This window comes from Zonotrichia albicollis, chromosome 11 (assembly GCF_047830755.1).
Source record: "Zonotrichia albicollis isolate bZonAlb1 chromosome 11, bZonAlb1.hap1, whole genome shotgun sequence".
NCBI classification, from domain to species: Eukaryota; Metazoa; Chordata; class Aves; order Passeriformes; family Passerellidae; genus Zonotrichia; species Zonotrichia albicollis.
Genome location: NC_133829.1, coordinates 1,081,257 through 1,098,451, shown reverse-complemented (window position 1 = coordinate 1,098,451; position 17,195 = coordinate 1,081,257). Strand labels below are relative to the sequence as shown.

Genomic DNA, 17,195 nt, shown 5'->3' with positions numbered 1-17,195 from the left:
AGCGGCGGGGTCGGGGTAGCCCCGGCTGTGAGGGGCACACCGGAGTGCCCCAGACTGGGATCAGGGAGGAATACCCCGGGGATCAGGGAGGAATATCCCGGATCCCCGGGCAGGGGACGCTCAGGGCATTCCGTGCGGATCCATCGCTCCGAGCCCCGGGTTCATTGGGAATGAGGAGCTGGAGCTCTCCGGGGGTCTGGCCACGCTGCTTTTCCCGAGTTTCCATTGCCCTGGGTTATTCGCAGTGGGTGCCCTGCTCTGTTGGCTGCCTGCTCTCGGTTTTGGCTGGATAAATCCATGGGGATGGGGTCACGCCCAGGCTGGGAGGGATTCGCAGCTTATGGAATTTTCACTCGCTGGGGTTTGGAGTTTTCAGTCAAAATCAGGAGGTGCATCCTGCCACGGGCAGGGATATTTTCCCAGGATTATCCCAGGTTATCCTGTCCAACCTGGCCTTGGACACTTCCAGGGATGTGGCAGCCACAGGCAGGGCCTCCCCACCCTCACAGGGAAGAGTTTGAGGCACCAAACCCCTCCTGGAGGGCTTGGTCTGGGCACGGAGGCTCCATCACCCCTGGGATGGGAGCTCCGTGTGTCACACCCTGTCCCCGTTCCCTTGGATGTGCACAGGGTGACACGGGATGGGAACAGGACAATCCCTGGGAGGAGCTGTGTGTTCCACTGAGGAGTTCTGGTCCCAGTGAAGCTGAGGGGGCTCCCAGCAGCAGCAGAAGGGAGATCTTGGTCCCTCTCGAGGAGCAGGGGACCCTCCCCACGCCATCCCTGCTCCCCCAGCAGGACAGGGGCGACACCTGGGGAAATATCCCTGAAAAGTGTTGGAGATCACCGAGATAACGGAGCCACTTAATCTTACCAGGACCCTGCTTGTCACCCTGAGCCTGACACGGCTACGTGGCTCTAGACAGGCCTGGCTCGTGTCCCCTGGTGTCCCCTGGTGTCCCCCGGGCTCTCCGGGCTCCGGCTGCTGCTCCATGAATAATGCACATCCCACAAAGAGCCGCGGCTCCGGTGTCAGGACTCCAGGTTAAAAATTAACGGCGCTGAGACCGGATCCCGCACAGGACAATGGGGCAGCAGATGGGCCCGGGGTGGTGTCCCCTTACTGCTGGTGGCTCGTGTCACCAGCAGCCAGGGAGGTGGCCCAGCAGGGGGCTGAGGTGACAGGTGTGTGACAAGGGGTCCCCAAAACCAGGGGTGAGGGTCCCGTGTGTGCTGGGGGTGATGGGAGCTGCTGGGGCTGGCTTAAAAAACCCAAACTGAGCCAAACCCAGCCCAAACCAGCTCAGCTGAACCCAACTGAGGTCAGTCCAGTCTCACCCAACCCAACAAAACCCAGCTCAGCCAAACCCAGTCCAGCTGAACCTGGCCCAGCCCAGCCCAGCCCAAATGAGCAAATTCCAGCCCAACCCAATCCAACCCAATCCAGTCCAACCAACCCAACCCAACCCAACCCAACCCAACCCAATCTTGCTCTCCACACTCCCTGACAGGAGGGGCAGCCAGGGAGGGTCTGGCTCAGCTCCCAGGGAACAGGGACAAGATTCGAAGGCATTTTCTTAAACTGCACCACAGTTGAGGTTTAGGTTGGATTTAGGTTGGACATCAGAAGGAATTTCTCCATGGAAAGGGTGGTCAGGGGCTGCCCAGGGGGGTTTGGAGTGCCCATGCCTGCAGGTGTCCAGGGAATTCCTGGATGTGGTGCTGGTGACACGGTGGGACTCAGTGACCTCGCAGGTATTTTCCAAGCTCAGTGGTCATGCAGTGGAAATGAGGATGAAAAGCTGAGCTGGTGACACGAGCAGTTGTCTGTGTTATTGTGTTTTAGGGATGTGCCCTGGCAGTGCTGCTGATGCCTTAAGTTTCAGCTTTGATATTTTCCAGATTCTGTACTACATTGGTGTATAACTGAACTTCATATAAACTGTTAGCAAGTTCTCTTCATGGTTCAGTCAGACAAAACAATCCTTTTCCAGGCCCAGAACCAAGGGCACTGCTGCAGCTTCAGGCCCAAAAAGTGCAAACAACAGCGAATTGAAGAGAGCAATCTGGGAGGATGGGACTGCATATCGTGGAGCTGCAATTGGACAATGAACCCCAATATGGAAATGAACCAAAACTTATACAAGTGTGAAAATGTGTGACCTGCTCGGGTGCAGCCACAGCCAGGCCCTTGCACTGCTCAAGGTGTATCCTTTGAAGGCCTTTAATAAATCCCCGCTTTATTCCTTGAACTCTGCCCGGCTGTGTTGCCGCGGCCCCTCAGGCCCCGCTCCCGGCCCGGCTCTGGGGCCGCCGCTGCTCCCGGAACGCGCTGCCCGGGCGGCCGCTGCCGGCCGGCCCCGCTGCGGCGGGCGGGCGCTGCCGAGCGGTTCCGGGGCGGAGCGCGGCGGTGCCGGCGGGGCCCGCGCTCCGGGCGGGGGGGCCGCGCCTTGCCTGCCGGGCGGCGGCTGCGCTCCCGCCGGGGCCGGGGCAGCAACGCCGGGAGCGGGGCCGGGGGCGGCGGGCCCCGGGGCGGCCGCATGTGCGCCCCGCGGGGCGCCGCGCCAGGACGGAGCGGGCCGGGGCAGAGCCGGGCCGGCCCGAGCGGGGCCGTTGCGGGCGGCGGGGCCGCGCGGAGGCGGAGGCGGCCATGGAGGGGCTGGCGGGGTACGTGTACAAGGCGGCCAGCGAGGGCCGCGTGCTCACCCTGGCCGCGCTGCTGCTGAACCGCTCCGAGAGCGACATCAAGTACCTGCTGGGCTACGTGAGCCAGCACGGCGGGCAGCGCTCCACGCCGCTCATCATCGCCGCCCGCAACGGGCACGCCAAGGTGGTGCGGCTGCTGCTTGAGCATTACCGCGTCCACACGCAGCAGACCGGCACCGTCCGCTTCGACGGGTACGTGAGGCCCGGCCCGGATCGGACAGGCCGGGCGCGGCCTGGGCGGCTCGGGGAGAGCGGGGCTGGGCGGGCCGGGCGGGCCTCGGGCGGCTCCCGCTGCTCCGGGGCTCGGCGGGGCTCGGGAGCCTCCCCAGCGCAGGGGGTTCCGTGAGCCCATGGGCTTTGTGGCTTCTGTGGTTCGGTGCTGGGTTCTCTTCAGCTCTGGCTCTTCTGTGACGTGCTGGTCTCAGATTATTCCGTGACTTGGTGGTGCTTGTGGATCTCCTACAGCAAAGTGTTCTGTGACTTGGTGGCCCGTGTGGGTATTTTTCAACTCGGGTTATTTTGTGATTTGGTGCTCCTTGTGGGGCCCTTCCAGCTCAGGCTGTTCCATGACCTGGTGGTCCTTGTGGAGCCCTTCCAGCTCTATGGCCCTTGTGGGTTCTTTTCAGCTTGGGCTCGTCTTGTGCTCCCAACTCAGACTATTCCATAACTTGGTGGTTCTTGTGGGCCCTTCCAGCTCAGTACTCTGTCACTTGATGTCTTTGTGGAGCCCTTCCAGCTCAGGATTCTGTGACTTGTTGGTCCTTGTGGGTTCTCCCTACCTCAGACTATTCTGTGACTGGGTGGTGCTTGTGTCTCCCTTCCAGCTCAGGACATTCTGTGACCTGGTGGCCCTGGTTGGCCCTGTCCAGCTCAGCATTCTGGGCTTTGATGGCCCTTGTGTGTCCCTTCCCAGGCTGTTCAGCGATCTGTGATCGCTCCCTGCCCTCTGTGGGCTCCCGGGAGGATCTGATCTCTGATTTTCCCAGGCTGGCAGTGCCCAGGGCCCTCCTTGCTGCTGTTTTTAGATGTGAATTCATGACATCCCCACCTAAACATCACGTGGGTGTTGGAGGCCACAGTGAGGTCACAGTTTGGTGGTTTTCTGGTAAAAATGCCTGTGTGGTTGGAGATCCCACCTGATGCTTTATGAGCCATAAATGACTTTTCCATTTAGGAATTCCCCATGTGAAGCTGTGGGCAATAATATTCACAGGATAATATTCACAGCCCAGAGAGCTTCTGCTGGGCCAGAGTGGCCTTTTGGGGACATTTTTGCTGCTGCAGGTGACAGTGCCATTGGGAAGGGTTCTCACACTGATCAGTTTTCATACAGAACCACTTCCCTGTGTGGTTTTTTATTCCTTCCTTTTCCCTTCCAGCTCGGTTTGTTTTGGGGTTTTTTTGTGGTTGTTTTTTATTTTTTAATTGTTATTGTTTTGTTTTTTTCTTGATTTTTGACTTTGTTTTTTTGGTGTTTTTGGGGTTTTTTTTGGGGTCTTTTTTCCCCCAATCAGAAGCAGGGTGAGAATTCCTGGAGGAAGCACCTCCTGACAGACAGCAGATGCTGGAATTGTGCCTGGCTGGGTGGGGATGTTTTCCAGAGGCCGTGCCTGGCACGGATTGAAGGAGGAGCTGTGGGAGGCACAATGGATGCAGAGCCCATGTGATCCCCGGGGATTGTTGTTCCTCAGATAAGGTTGGAACTTCCCACTTGGAACCTCAAAACACCAACAAATCACCTGGGCTTCATGAAAAATCCCCCCCTCCTGACTCTCCTCCCGCTTCAGTGCATAAATATTTTAATGGAGTTATTTACAAAATCAGGAACTCCTCGCTGGGAATTCTCTCTGAGATCCTGAAGAGCCTCTGGAGGTGTTGGATTTACAAACAGTTGCTGTGGAGCTGCGAGGGCTTTATAATAATTAAAAATTGCTGTGAAAGTGCAATTTCAGCTGATCTTACCATATTTTAACTCTGGGGAACGTGGCTGTTTGAAAATATTTGTCCTTCCTGTGTGTTTGGGGCTTTCCCTGAGGGTGTGTGAATCCTGCCTGTTTCTTCATTTAAATCCTTCAGAATCCAGGGAATGGGAAAGGCAAATCCTTTATTTTGTGTGCTGGGTTTAAGGGAATAAAAACAGCTTAAAAAGAAGGATCTGTCCCCTCATTTCCCTGTTATTCATGTGACACAGCTCTGTGGAGCAGCCCAGCCCAGAAACTTCTGCTTTTTTGGGTTTTATTTTCTTCCTGAAGTTCCATTTGTGTTGCCAGGCTGATTCAGGGCACGGGATCTCAAATAGGGAAGCGCTGGGGAGCTGCAGCTCAGGGAGAGGGGACAGGGGAAGTGATTGGAAGTTTTGAAGCCAGGGCTGTTGCTGGTGTCTAAATCTGATTTTTTTTTTGTGTGTCAAAATATCCATTTTAAGGTTTTTCTTGGTTTTTAATATACACTTCTGTGGCACTGAAGGGATAATTTTAGAACTGTTCTTGCCAGACCTCTCTAAACTGAGGCTGGAGTTTGTAAGTGGGATCTTCAAGGTGGCCAAACCCCTTTGGGCTGCCTTGGAGCTCCAACTTGCAACTCTCCGTGTGCTCCCTTGGCCTCATTCCTTGGCCATGGCCATCCCCATGGTGAGTTCCTCGGAATCCAGGCACGGGCTGGCTGTGAAATCCCCATTTTGGTGGCTGGGTGTGGGATGCTTTTTGGGAGAGCATCGGCCTAATTCTTCCCTGTCCTCTCGTCCCCAGCTTCGTCATCGACGGCGCCACCGCGCTGTGGTGCGCGGCCGGCGCCGGCCACTTCGAGGTGGTCAAGCTGCTGGTGAGCCACGGCGCCAACGTCAACCACACCACGGTGACCAACTCGACGCCGCTGCGGGCGGCCTGCTTCGATGGCCGGCTGGACATCGTCAAGTACCTGGTGGAGAACAACGCCAACATCAGCATCGCCAACAAGTACGACAACACGTGCCTGATGATCGCGGCCTACAAGGGCCACACGGACGTGGTGCGCTACCTGCTGGAGCAGCGCGCCGACCCCAACGCCAAGGCCCACTGCGGGGCCACCGCCCTGCACTTTGCCGCCGAGGCCGGGCACCTGGAGATCGTCAGGGAGCTGGTCAAGTGGAAGGCGGCCATGATGGTCAATGGCCACGGCATGACGCCGCTCAAGGTGGCCGCCGAGAGCTGCAAGGCCGACGTGGTGGAGCTGCTGCTGGCTCACGCCGACTGCGACAGGAGGAGCAGGATCGAAGCTCTGGAGCTGCTGGGGGCCTCGTTTGCCAACGACAGGGAGAACTACGACATTTTGAAGACTTACCACTATTTATATTTAGCCATGCTGGAGAGGTACCGCGACAGCGAGAACGTCATCGAGAAGGAGGTGCTTCCCCAGATCGAGGCTTACGGAAACAGGTCGGAATGCAGGACCCCTCAGGAGCTAGAGTCCATCAGGCAGGACAGAGATGCCCTTCACATGGAAGGCCTCATAGTGCGGGAGAGAATCCTGGGCTCGGACAATATCGACGTCTCCCACCCCATCATTTACCGGGGCGCGGTCTACGCGGACAACATGGAGTTCGAGCAGTGCATCAAGCTCTGGCTCCACGCCCTGCACCTGCGGCAGAAGGGCAACAGGAACACCCACAAGGACCTGCTGAGGTTCGCCCAGGTGTTCTCCCAGATGATCCACCTGAACGAGCCCGTGAAAGCCAAGGACATCGAGAGCGTGCTGCGCTGCAGCGTGCTGGAGATCGAGCAGGGCATGGCGCGCATCAAAACCACGCCGGACGCCGACATCCACACGGCCATGGACAACTACGAGTGCAACATCTTCACCTTCCTCTACCTGGTGTGCATCTCCACCAAGACGCAGTGCAGCGAGGACGACCAGTCCCGCATCAACAAGCAGATCTACAACCTGATCCACCTGGACCCGCGCACGCGCGACGGCTCCAGCCTGCTGCACCACGCCGTCAACTCGGGCACGCCCGTGGACGACTTCCACACCAACGACGTGTGCAGCTTCCCCAACGCCCTGGTCACCAAGCTGCTGCTGGACTGCGGCGCCGACGTCAACGCCGTGGACAACGAGGGCAACAGCCCCCTGCACATCATCGTGCAGTACCACCGGCCCATCAGCGACTTCTTGACGTTGCACTCCATCATCATCAGCCTGGTGGAGGCCGGCGCCCACACGGACATGACCAACAAGCAGAAGAAAACCCCTCTGGATAAAAGTACCACCGGGGTGTCCGAAATCCTCCTTAAAACTCAAATGAAGCTGAGTCTCAAGTGCCTGGCTGCCCGCGCCGTGCGGATCTACAACATCAGCTACCAAAACCAGATCCCCAGAACTCTGGAGGAGTTTGTCCAGTTCCACTAGGCCGTGTCCAACCTTTTTGTGGTGGTGCTATCCCGGGACAACACCAGACAGCAGAATACACCCGTGTCCATGAAGTTGTTTTTCTCCATTCCTTTGGTTTTGGGTTCCTCTGGATTCCGTCTGCGGCCTCAGTTCTCGGGTGGAGATGGTGGAGGGCGGGGGGGCAGGAAAAGCCACATCGTTGTCCTGTAGCTGAATCTGATGTTTGAGATTTTGGTCCTTTTCTGTTTTTGATTAAATGAATCCCTTCGTTAGCTCTTGGTTTTCTAAACGAGGCGAGAAGAATCCCCCAGGTAACTCCTGTCGTGTCCGACACGATTCGCACAATTGGATTTCAAACTCCTCACAGTGAGGTGGGAAAAGAAAAATTGGGAATTCTGTGGTAGTTGGGTTAAAAGTGGAGTGTCCAGCCCCAGAGCAGTGCATTGCTCTCATACCTCACCAAGGCTTTTATGCCTTTCAGCTCGTGCTGAAGATGTTGGTAACGTTTAAAAAGTTGTGTTTTAATGAAAATTTACAGCTACAGACGTGAGGGATGCTCTGTTAGGAAATGCAGGTGGAAATTCAGCTCTGAGGGGCTGAATTCCATTATCAGGCTCTTCACTGACACTGCTCCAGTAAGTATTGAATAACCTATGGACAAAACCCACTTCCACGCCGACCGAAAATAACCGCAATCATCGTTCCTTTCTCCGTAGCTCCGTCGCTCCTATCCAGACATCATGCATGGATCCCTAGAAACTGGGTAGGGAATTTGTGTTTGTGTGTGTGTCCCAACATTTCAAACCGCTTTGGACTTGGGTTTTTTTTCTGTTGTTTCGACGCTCAACACGCACCTTTATTTTGACTCAAAGTCTGTCCAGCTGCACTCTTGGATTCCAGATGCTGTATCTTCCTGACGGAGCCGCCAAAGAGAGTCTTCCTTGAACCTGGCTTTTCCAAGAAGCGTTGGAGTCTGTGCCTCCCTGAATTGGACTCGAGGGTTTTTCACGGTTTTTACTCCTTCCAGTAGGAAAAATCTCTTCTTAAAAACTGATTTTTACAAAAAAAAAATTAAAAAATTCTCCTCTCATCAGCCTCTTTGCTGATGAGTGATTGTACGGGGACGTTGTGGCTTGAGAGCTTTTGGGAGAAGTGGCAGATGCTCCAGCAGGAAAATGTCACTTGTTGGGACAAGGCTCCTGAACCCTCTGTTCCTTTCCCACGCAGCTTTTTAACCGTCAGGATGAACGAATGTTCCGTGGGGTTTTTTTTTTTAAAAAAGCAATCCAGGTAGAACTTTCAGGCGAGATTTGGGGCACACGTTTCTATTTGTATGACAAAGAAATAAACATTGAATGTGGAATTACCTTGGAATTCCTGGGTTTTTTTTGTCCGGGGTTTGTGTCCTTTGAGGGAAAAGCTTTAGGGTTGGGTTTAGGATCAGGTTTTCCGAAGGAGCTGTGACTTCCACATCTCTGGAATTGTCCTAAGGTAAGTCTGGGCTAGTGGGAGGTGTCATTTTCCTGAGGAGAACTCCAAAGCAACAATAAAAATTCCTGGCTGTTGATTCCAAAATGCAAGAGCTCTCATCTGCAGGGAACACCTGTGGGTGCAGCCTTGGGAATCCTGAGATCTCCAGGATCTGGAGTTTTCCTCCCAAGCATTAAACACTGTGAGGTTGCCCTTTCTCTCCCTGTTATTTAAAGCCCCTGATAAAATATATATATATATATATATATATATATATATATATATATAAAAAACATCCATGTATATATATATATAAATATATTAGTGTATTTGTAATATATAAAATATATCGATGTATTTATATATATATAAAACATCCGTGTATTTATATATATAAATATATCAGTGTATTTGTAATATATAAAAATATATCGATGTATTTATATATATATAAAACATCCGTGTATATATATATAAATATATCACTGTATTTGTAATATATATAAAATATATCAATGTATTTATATATATAAAACATCCGTATATATATATAAATATATCAGTGTATTTGTAATATATAAAAAATATATAAATGTATTTATATATATATAAAACATCCGTGTATATATATATAAATATATCAGTGTATTTGTAATATATTAAAAATATATAAATGTATTTATATATATAAAACATCCGTGTATATATATATAAATATATTAGTGTATTTGTAATATATAAAAAATATATAAATGTATTTATATATATATAAAACATCCGTGTATTTATATATATAAATATATCAATGTATTTGTAATATATATAAAATATATCAATGTATTTATATATAAAACATATCCGTGTATATATATAAATATATTAGTGTATTTGTAACATATAAAAAATATATAAATGTATTTATATATATATAAAACATCTGTGTATTTATATATAAATATATCAATGTATTTGTAATATATATAAAATATATCAATGTATTTATATATATATAAAACATATCCGTGTATTTATATATATAAATATATTAGTGTATTCATATATATAAATATACCAATGTGTGTATATATAAATATATAGATGTATGTATAAAAGCATATCAATGTCTATATATAATAAATATTGTATATTTATAGAAAACTTATTAAAATATATTTATATAAATTATAGCTAGATATAGAAATAAAATATAAAGCATGCTTTGTATTTTTATGTATACACACACACATATATTTTATATATTTAATGTATTTATATATATACATGTATATAGAAGTACATACACACATATATTTTATGTGTGTGTATATATATATACATATACATATATACATCTAAGTTATATTTGTAGACATATGCACATGTATAAACATTTTCTAAAAATTATTTATAAATGTATATGCACATAAAGTGTGTGTAGATATATGTCCATAGATATAAAACCACAAATATATATATAAATTACATATGTGTGCATATATTTTATATATAAGTAAATATATTTAAATATATATAATATATTTAGCTATAAGTAAAATATATAAATGGTATATATTTATATATTTATGTATATATATATATTATATGAAGACATATATATTTTATAGATATATATTATATACACATATACATAAATTATATGTATACTTATAGATAATGTATAATATACACTATATATATGCATATATATATTATGAACATATTTATGAAAATATAATATATATTATACGTGTCATATGTACGTATATAATATATATTATTATTTTATATATAGGATATGTAGTATTATAGTATATATAGTATATATGGTATAATATAAATATTATCTATATTACACATATAATAGATATATGTACGATTTAATACACATAATATAGATATTAGATTTAATAGATATAGATATAGATATAGATATAGATATAGATATAGATATATACACACAACATATATACTTATACATAAATAACAAAAATAATATAAATATAAATAATATGTGTGTATATAAAATGTAAATATATTGATATATATATTATATATTTATATGTATAAATATATCTAATTACATACATAATCTGATATATATTTTATACTTGCATATACATACATATTTATGCATATATATGCATTTTTTGTATACATATACATAGAGATATATAGATATATACATATATATGTATGTGTATATTTGTGTATGTATATATTTACGTATGTATATATGTGTATACATATATTAAAACATAGATGTATAAAATGTATATTAAAATAATTATGTTTTATATATATATATATATATATATATATATATATATATATATATATATATATAAAAATCCTGAAGGAGCCTGCCCCTTCCTTCCCGCTCTCCATCCCTTTCCCTCTCTGTGCCGGGATCCAGATCCTGGGAATGTGGTCGGGAGGATCCTGTTGGGCTCTCTGGCTTTTCCCCGAGCCCCCAGTCCACCAAAAACTGGGAAATGCACAATTCCCACTCCAGCTGAGGGTTTAATTTAATTTAATTAATTTAATTTAAGTTTTTTTATGCCATTTTTTCCCATGTTTGAGTCTTCCAAAGGCTTCACTTGGCTGCTCATCCTTTTCAAACATCCTTGGAAAACCTCACATCCCTTGGAAATCAATGATGGAAAAATTCCAGGATCCATCCCCGCCCCGGTGCTAGAGCATTCCCCCTCATATCCACAGAACAAATGGAACAGACACCAGGAATTTTTAAAATACCATATTTTTAATCCTTAAAAAATGCCAGGAACACTATGTCCCGAACCTCACCCTGCATCCAGAAAAATCCTCTTCCCTCTTCTCCATAAAATTAATATTAGCATAAATAATTCTGCTATGCCAAGGGCATTCCTGCCCTTAAAATTCCATGATTTCCATGGCACCAGCTATGTACAGGTATGATACACGTGGGCTCCCCAAACTGCTCTGCTGGGACAAAACTCATCAAACTGCTTTTCAATTAATTCTTTCCACGATTTTAAATTTTTTCAAATTTATTTCTAAGCTTGTGGTTTGCTTTTTTTTGGGTTTTTTTTGGGCGGGATTTTTAATATTTTCCCCCCTTCTTTCCTTCCTGTTTTTAGAAGAATTATGTACAGCTGGACACGGGAGATTTGGCATTTAAGGTGCTTGAAATCACAAGAATTTCATTCAGTGCATTCAGACTAATTAACGCCTCCGCTTAATTACTCCTGTTAACGAAGGCAGTTTGAGAGCTGTGGCCAGCAGAGCCCGGGATCCGCGACAGCTCCGCCCCGGGAAGGAGCAATCCATGGGGGAATTTTTTGGGAAAATATTTTTATTTTAAGGAGTTTTCCAGCTCCACATCAGGGACCCCTCAACGTCGGTGTCCCCTCGTCCCCACCTTGGTGAAATCCCAGTCGGAAGCACTTCCGAGGAGATTTTTGGGGAATTTTCGGTTGATTTGAGGCTTTTTTTTTAATGGAACCCCAGTTGAAAGCACCTCTGAGGATGGTTTTTGGGACTTTTTGGTTGGTTTGTGGTGTTTTTAATGGAATCCCAGTTAGAAGCACCTCTGAGGTGATTTTTGGGGAATTTTCCACTGATTTGAGGGGTTTTTTAATGGAATCCCAGTCGAAATCACCTCTTGACGAGTTTTCTGGGGAATTTTCAGTCGGTTCGAGGGTTTTTTTTTGATGGCTTTTAAGCGCCGTCCCAACAAGGGGCGTTCTCTCATCCTGCTGCAAAGCCAAGCTCAGCCCCGAATCCCTCGGGATTCCCGGGAATCTCCGGAGCTGGGACGGGGTCACTCCATCCCGTGGGAATTCTGCTCCCGGGAATTCTGCTCTCTGCGCCGGCGGCTCCCGCTCTTGAAGAACCCGAGCTGTGGGGAGGGAAGGGAAACAAAACCCCGCTGTTATCCCGGGAGATTCCAGTGGGACGGTGTGGGATCTCAGGATCTGAGTCCTGAGGTGCCACCGAGAGCACCCTTGGGGGGCTCGGGAGTCCTGGAATGTTCCAGAAGTGTCTGGTGGCTGCACTTTGATCCTACACAGGAGACGACACCTGTATGAGGATAGGAGGGTTTCACCGGGGTGAATGGTGAAGGGATTGGTTAATTAGAGAGTGAAACACAGGGTTTAGGATTTCTGTACAGGGGGGTTTAGAGAAGTAAGATGGAGGAATTGGGGCGTGTCCTGTCCTTCTTCTTCTTCTTCTTCTCCTCCATCTTCTGTGGTGATGGTGGCACTTTGGGATTGGTCATTACTGAAAGTGCACCGGGTAATAAGAATAAATGGTATTGGGGAAAAATGATAAATATTGTACACGTAACCATGGGTATAAAGATAGGTGACCGCCCGGAGGGCAGCACAGTGTGCTCATGGCTGGCTGCTGAGCAGAGCTCTGTCGGGCCGAGAGAAAATCTTTTAGATAAACAATTAATAAACATAAAAACCGAAAGAAGAACTGAAGCCTCTTCTCGTCCTTTGATACGCGGCTGCCCCAAGGCCACCCCGGGCCTTTCCAGGCCCTTCAAACAGCCGAAAACCCGACAGGACGGCAGCTGGAAGTTGGTCCTGGATGTCGTTTATATACGGGAAAGGGGTTTTTGGAGGAGGTTTTGAGGATTCTTGGTGGTGTTTAGGAGTTGTTAGGGTGCTGGACATGGATCCAGAGGGTTCCTCCATGCATGGGAATCTCCAAAGATCCCCCAAAAGCTGCTCACCTTCCAGAGCGCCAGGACCAGCAGGGCCAGGAGCAGGAGACCTCCAAAGGTGCTCCCGAGGATGATCCAGATGGGAATCTGCGATTCCTCGGGCTTGGAGATCTCAAAGGTGATCTGGAGGAGAGAAAACACCGCGGATTCCAGGCAGGAATGGCAGGGGAAAGGGGACAGTGGGAATGCTGAGCAAAGCCCTTCCTTTGGGAATGCTGCACCAAGGGTTTGGCTGGGTTTTCCCTGTGGAATTGGGAGATTCCAGGATCAGAGCTTGGCCACAGCTGCACCGAGTTTTTCCAGACCTGGTTCCCTCTCCATCCCAAGGGGATCAGGGCAGGGTGTGGCAGCATCCCGAAATTCCGGGTGCCCCCAATCCCAGGGCTGACCTGGCGGCTGGGATCCTCCTCCCGGAAAACGAAGGGGCTCCGGAAGCGCCGCTGGAGCGCGGCGATCGTGGTGAGCTTCAGTGCCTTGAACTTCAGCTGCACGGAGAGGGCTGGGGTGAGCATTCCATGTGGAAAAGGAGCCCCCATTCCCAACGGGATCCATCCCATCCCCATGGACTGGGAGCTGGGACAATCATTCCACGTGGAAAAGGAGCCCCAATTCCCAACGGGATCCATCCTATCCCCATGGGCTGGGGTGAGCATCCCACGTGGAAAAGGAGCCCCCATTCCCAACGGGATCCATCCCATCCCCATGGGCTGGGACGAGCATTCCATGTGGAAAAGGAGCCCCCATTCCCCATGGGATCCATCCCATCCCCATGGGCTGGGATGAGCATTCCACGTGGAAAAGGAGCTCCCATTCCCAACGGGATCCATCCCATCCCCATGGGCTGGGGTGAGCATCCCACGTGGAAAAGGAGCCCCCATTCCCAACGGGATCCATCCCATCCCCATGGGCTGGGGTGAGCATTCCATGTGGAAAAGGAGCTCCCATTCCCAACGGGATCCATCCCCATGGCTTTGTATCCATAGGGATTCTCTTTGCATCCATGGGAGAGGAGGATGCAGGGCAGGCAGGGAGTGGGGCAGAACAGCAGCAAAAAGAAGTTTTAGATTAATTAAATTCCCATTAATTAATATATTATGGAATTAAATAATCCAGAATGAGGTGCTGTGGATGCACGACCCAATAGGATAAGCGGCTTTGGGAGCAAAAACCACCCCATACATTCCTGGGCTTCCTGGGGGAGGGAAAAATCCCACATTTTTGGGGTGCGAGGGTTCCTTTGGGGGATTTCTCCCTGAAATCCACATTTTCTGGTGGGCACTCACTGCTTTCAGAGACTTCATCCACAGATTCCCACGCAGGTGCAGGTTCAGCTCCTCGTTGGGGGCCAATTTCACCTCGCAGTCGATGGAAACCACGTCGGAGTTGCTGTGGTTCTGCAAAGGGAAATGTGGGATCACAGCTGGAGAAGGAGGGAAAATCCCACTGAGGGAGGGAGGATCCCACATGTCCATGCTTCTGTGTGGCCAAAAAAATCCCCCCATTCTTTAAATTTTCTCCCCTTTTCACCCCAAACTTCCCAGTTTTGCTGCTGTTTTGTGCTGCTCTTTCCCTCCAAGTTTTCCCTTGGAAAAAAAATGATCCTGATCTTTGTGAGCTGGAGAATCCTCTCACTCCCCATAAATCCTGAGTATTAATGGGGCTTAAATTGCAGTGGCTGAGAGGAAAAATAAAAATAAAACTTCAGAAGGGCTTAAAAATCTCAAAAAAAATTCCAGCGTCCACGTGCCCCTCCCACAACCATTGGCCATCCCTATCCCAGGTTTTTCCCTGTTTTGGGATATCCTGGAGCCAGGATTGGCCCTGTGCAGGCCAGTACCAGGTGTGGGGTGCGGGACAGGTCCTCCTCCGCCGGGGTTCTCCGGTAGTCAGTGGTGTTGCCCCAGATGCTGCAGGTCGTGTTTTCCTGTGGGAGAAGCCGATGGAATTCCAGCACAGACACGGGATCGTGGCAGTGGCTTCTCTGTGCCCCCATCCCCAATCAGGGATCCCCAGCACGCCCCAGGATGGGCTGGAGCTGGGATGGAGTTTGGCACGCCATGGGATGTGGCTGGAGGGCTGGGATCCCATCCTAAACTGGGCTGGAATCCCATCCAAAACTGCCCTAGAATCCTATCTTAAATTGGGACAGCATCCCATCCTAAACCCGGCTGGAATCCCATCCAAAACTTTGACAGAATCGTATCCTAAACCAGGCTGGGATCCCATCCTAAATTGGGCTTGAATCCCATCCTAAACTGGGCTGGAATCCCATCCTAAACCAGGCTGGGATCCCATCCTAAATTTGGCTTGAATCCCATCCTAAACTGGGCTGGAATCCCATCGTAAACTGGGCTGGAATCCCATCCTAAATTGGGCTTGAATTCCATCCTAAACCAGGCCTGAATCTCATCATAAACTGGGACAGAATGCCATCTGAAAATGAGCTAGAATCCCATCCTAAAACACACTAGAATCCCATCCTAAACCAGGACAGAATCCCACCCTAAATGGGGATGGAATCCCATCCTAAACTGGGACACAATGACATCCTAAAATGGCCTAGAGTCCACTCCTAAACTGGGCTGGAATCCCATCTGAAACCAGGCTGGAATCTCACCCTGAACCGGGCTGGAATCCCATCCTAAAACACGCCAGAATCCCATCTTAAATACGCTAGAATCCCACCCTAAACTGGGCTGAAATCCCATCCTAAACTGAGACAGAATGACATCCTAAAATGGTCTAGAATCCCATCCTAAAATGGTCTAGAATCCCACCCTAAACCATGCTGGAATCCCACCCTGAACCGGGCTGGAATCCCACCCTAAACTGGGCTGGAATCCCACCCTGAACCGGGCTGGAATCCCACCCTAAACCATGCTGGAATCCCACCCTAAACCGGGCTGGAATCCCACCCTAAATCGGGCTGGAATCCCACCCTAAACCAGGCTGGAATCCCATCCTAAAACATGCCAGAATCCCATCTTAAATACGCTAGAATCCCACCCTAAACTGGGCTGGAATCCCACCCTAAACCTGGCTGGAATCCCACCCTACACCGGGCTGGAATCCCACCCTAAACCGGGTTGGAATCCTACCCTAAACCGGGCTGGAATCCCACCCTAAACCGGGCTGGAATCCCACCCTAAACCAGGCTGGAATCCCATCTGAAACCAGGCTGGAATCCCACCCTACACCGGGCTGGAATCCTACCCTAAACCGGGTTGGAATCCTACCCTAAACCGGGCTGGAATCCCATCTGAAACCAGGCTGGAATCCCACCCTAAACCGGGCTGGAATCCCACCATAAACCATGCTGGAATCCCACCCTGAACCGGGCTGGAATCTCACCTGAAACCATGCTGGAATCCCACCCTGAACCGGGCTGGAATCCCACCATAAACCATGCTGGAATCCCACCCTGAACCGGGCTGGAATCTCACCTGAAACCGGGCTGGAATCCCACCCTAAATCGGGCTGGAATCCTACCCTAAATTGAGCTGGAATCCCACCCTACACCGAGCTGGAATCCCACCCTGAACCGGGCTGGAATCCCACCCTAAACCGGGCTGGAATCCCACCCTAAATCGGGCTGGAATCCCACCTTAAACCGGGCTGGAATCCCACCCTGAACCGGGCTGGAATCCCACCCTGAACCGGGCTGGAATCCCATCCTAAAACACGCCAGAATCCCATCTTAAATACGCTAGAATCCCACCCTAAACTGGGCTGAAATCCCATCCTAAACTGAGACAGAATGACATCCTAAAATGGTCTAGAATCACATCCTAAAATGATCTAGAATCCCACCCTAAACCATGCTGGAATCCCACCCTAAACCGGGCTGGAATCTCACCTGAAACCAGGCTGGAATCCCACCCTGAACCGAGCTGGAATCCCACCCTGAATCGGGCTGGAATCCCACCCCGAACCAGGCTGG

General features: G+C 48.9%; 2 protein-coding genes across 4 annotated transcripts in view; one reads left to right on the top strand and one right to left on the bottom strand.

The window, feature by feature from the left end:
• The first annotated feature begins 2,376 nt into the window (after nt 1-2,376).
• On the top strand, nt 2,377-8,437 carry FEM1B (fem-1 homolog B). Its single transcript, XM_074549090.1, has 2 exons — nt 2,377-2,898; nt 5,454-8,437. Exons 1-2 carry the CDS (start codon nt 2,651-2,653, stop codon nt 7,087-7,089), a joined length of 1,884 nt encoding a protein of 627 aa, XP_074405191.1. The 5' UTR covers nt 2,377-2,650; the 3' UTR covers nt 7,090-8,437.
• A 3,156-nt stretch (nt 8,438-11,593) lies between these two features.
• ITGA11 (integrin subunit alpha 11) overlaps nt 11,594-17,195 on the bottom strand; it is a 52,867-nt gene continuing 47,265 nt past the window's right edge. For all 3 annotated transcript variants that reach the window (XM_074549081.1, XM_074549080.1, XM_074549079.1), the window contains 5 exons: nt 15,093-15,179; nt 14,539-14,649; nt 13,645-13,740; nt 13,265-13,378; nt 11,594-12,421 (listed from right to left, as the gene is read on the bottom strand). In XM_074549081.1, coding sequence (XP_074405182.1) covers nt 12,344-12,421; nt 13,265-13,378; nt 13,645-13,740; nt 14,539-14,649; nt 15,093-15,179 — 486 coding nt within the window. In that variant the 3' untranslated portion in view covers nt 11,594-12,343. The remainder of the gene's footprint in view (nt 12,422-13,264; nt 13,379-13,644; nt 13,741-14,538; nt 14,650-15,092; nt 15,180-17,195) is intronic.

What these genes read in the sequence shown, in the direction of transcription:
- FEM1B (XM_074549090.1), top strand. Translation starts at nt 2,651, where the DNA reads ATGGAGGGGCTGGCGGGGTACGTGTACAAGGCGGCCAGCGAGGGCCGC. An exon ending in GGCACCGTCCGCTTCGACGG is followed by an intron (nt 2,899 to 5,453) that starts GTACGTGAGGCC and finishes TCTCGTCCCCAG; the next exon opens with CTTCGTCATCGACGGCGCCA.